Here is a 1,781-nt window from a genome sequence, read left to right as displayed (position 1 = left end):
TGCTTTTTGGATATTACTACTGTAAACAAGTCAGTTACTAGCCACTTACTCTGTACCAGGCACTGTTCCATGACTTTCTACTGTAACTGATTAAATCCTTTCTAAAATGTGTATTATTATGCCCATTTTACAGATGAGGACACTGCAAGGCACTGAGAGGTTCAGTAACCTAGTAACCTGCCAAAGATACCACAACTGATAAGCAGTGGTTAAATGTTAGATTGATATTTAGGAATAAATTATGTCTATAATCATCTTGCATTTATTTTTCTAATGTTAGCTTATTTTTTGTTTGTTTTCCAGGACTTGTTGATGTACCTATTGCAGCTGGTCCAGGCTCTCAAATATGAAAATTTTGATGACATAAAGAATGGATTAGAACCTACCAAGAAGGATAGTCAGGGTTCAGTGTCAGAGAGTGTGTCAAATTCTGGAATGAATTCTGCAGAAATAGATAGGTATGGATTTCCAGGGACAATACCATATTTTCAAATCTAATAGTTTTCCCTCTTTTCAAGTTGTCTTCCTTCCTTTTTCCTCAGATGTACCAAGCCCTAGTACTACTAATTTTGAAGTATTACTAATGAATATGACATGTGTACTTACAGAGCACAAATTACTATATTAGTGTGTTGCAGGCTGTGGAGTCAGAATGCCTGAGTTAAAATCCTGACTCTGCCACTTATTAGCTGTGTAAACTTGTGTCAGTTGTGTATTTTCTCTGTGCCCACAGTTTCTCATCTAAAAAACGAGGATAGCACAGTAGTAACTGATCTTTAAGGGTTGTTTGAACATTGAATGGTTTAATATACAAACCTTTTAGAAAAATGTCTGACACATAGCAAGTGTTCAGTCTAAGAGTTAGCTATTATTACTATTACATGTTAAAATAAAATGAAAGAAAGGACATGTTAGTGGGCTGGGATATTATAATGAAAAGTTGTGTTTTACCACTTTAATAGTTATATTAAGAAAAAAGCATTACTTGAAAGTCTGTACTAACAACAGTTAGGAAGGACTAACTCTGTATTAGACACTTATTAATTCTTAGAAAAATCCCTTGAGGTAGGTGTTCATATGCCCACTTTAAAAGTGAGGGACTTACATAAATAAGTTAAGTAAATTGGACACAATCTTACATCTTGACATGGTAGAGTTGGCTCCAAAGCCCATGTTCTTTCTATTTTGCCATTTTGTTTTTCATAAAATCTTAAAATTTGAGGTGAAAAGGAACCTTTAGGTGAGAAACCTGAGGCTCGGTGCTATAAAATGGTTTTCTAAAGGTCGTAAGGTTTGCTAATGACAGAACTAGGTCTAGAATTCAGATTTCCTGAATATGTCCAATCATTTAAATTATTGCATGAACTCAAGATTGTATTTCTGAATTTTTCTTTATGATCATGACCATGCTATTTTTTATCTTCTGTGTTGTATTTGGAGACGAACTGAAAAATGAGAACCATTTTTTCCTCCCTTAAGCTACGGTATATTTTTCTATTTTTGAAAGAAGAGACCCCTCATGGTTTCTTCCACTGCACGTTAAAAACCAAACCAAACCTGTTGCTGTTAACAAATAAATTCCAACTCATAGCAACCCTATAGGACAGAGTAGAATTGCCCCGTTGGATTTCCAACTCTATAAATCTTCTTTTATTTTTGTTACAATTTTTTTCTTTTATTGAACTTTAGATGAAGGTTTACAGAACAAACTGGCTGCTCATTAACAGTTAGTATATATATTGTTTTATGGCATTGGTTAACAACCCCATGACATGTCAATA

General features: G+C 34.0%; 1 protein-coding gene across 1 annotated transcript in view; it reads left to right on the top strand.

The window, feature by feature from the left end:
- PIK3C3 (phosphatidylinositol 3-kinase catalytic subunit type 3) overlaps positions 1–1,781 on the top strand; it is a 147,403-nt gene that overhangs the window by 60,940 nt on the left and 84,682 nt on the right. Inside the window, exon 10 of the mRNA XM_023735372.1 lies at positions 304–458. Within this exon, the coding sequence (XP_023591140.1) occupies positions 304–458 (155 nt within the window). The remainder of the gene's footprint in view (positions 1–303; positions 459–1,781) is intronic.

Source organism: Trichechus manatus, unplaced genomic scaffold, assembly GCF_000243295.1.
Source record: "Trichechus manatus latirostris isolate Lorelei unplaced genomic scaffold, TriManLat1.0 scaffold00078, whole genome shotgun sequence".
NCBI lineage: Eukaryota > Metazoa > Chordata > Mammalia > Sirenia > Trichechidae > Trichechus > Trichechus manatus.
This window is presented reverse-complemented; position numbering and strand designations above follow the sequence as displayed.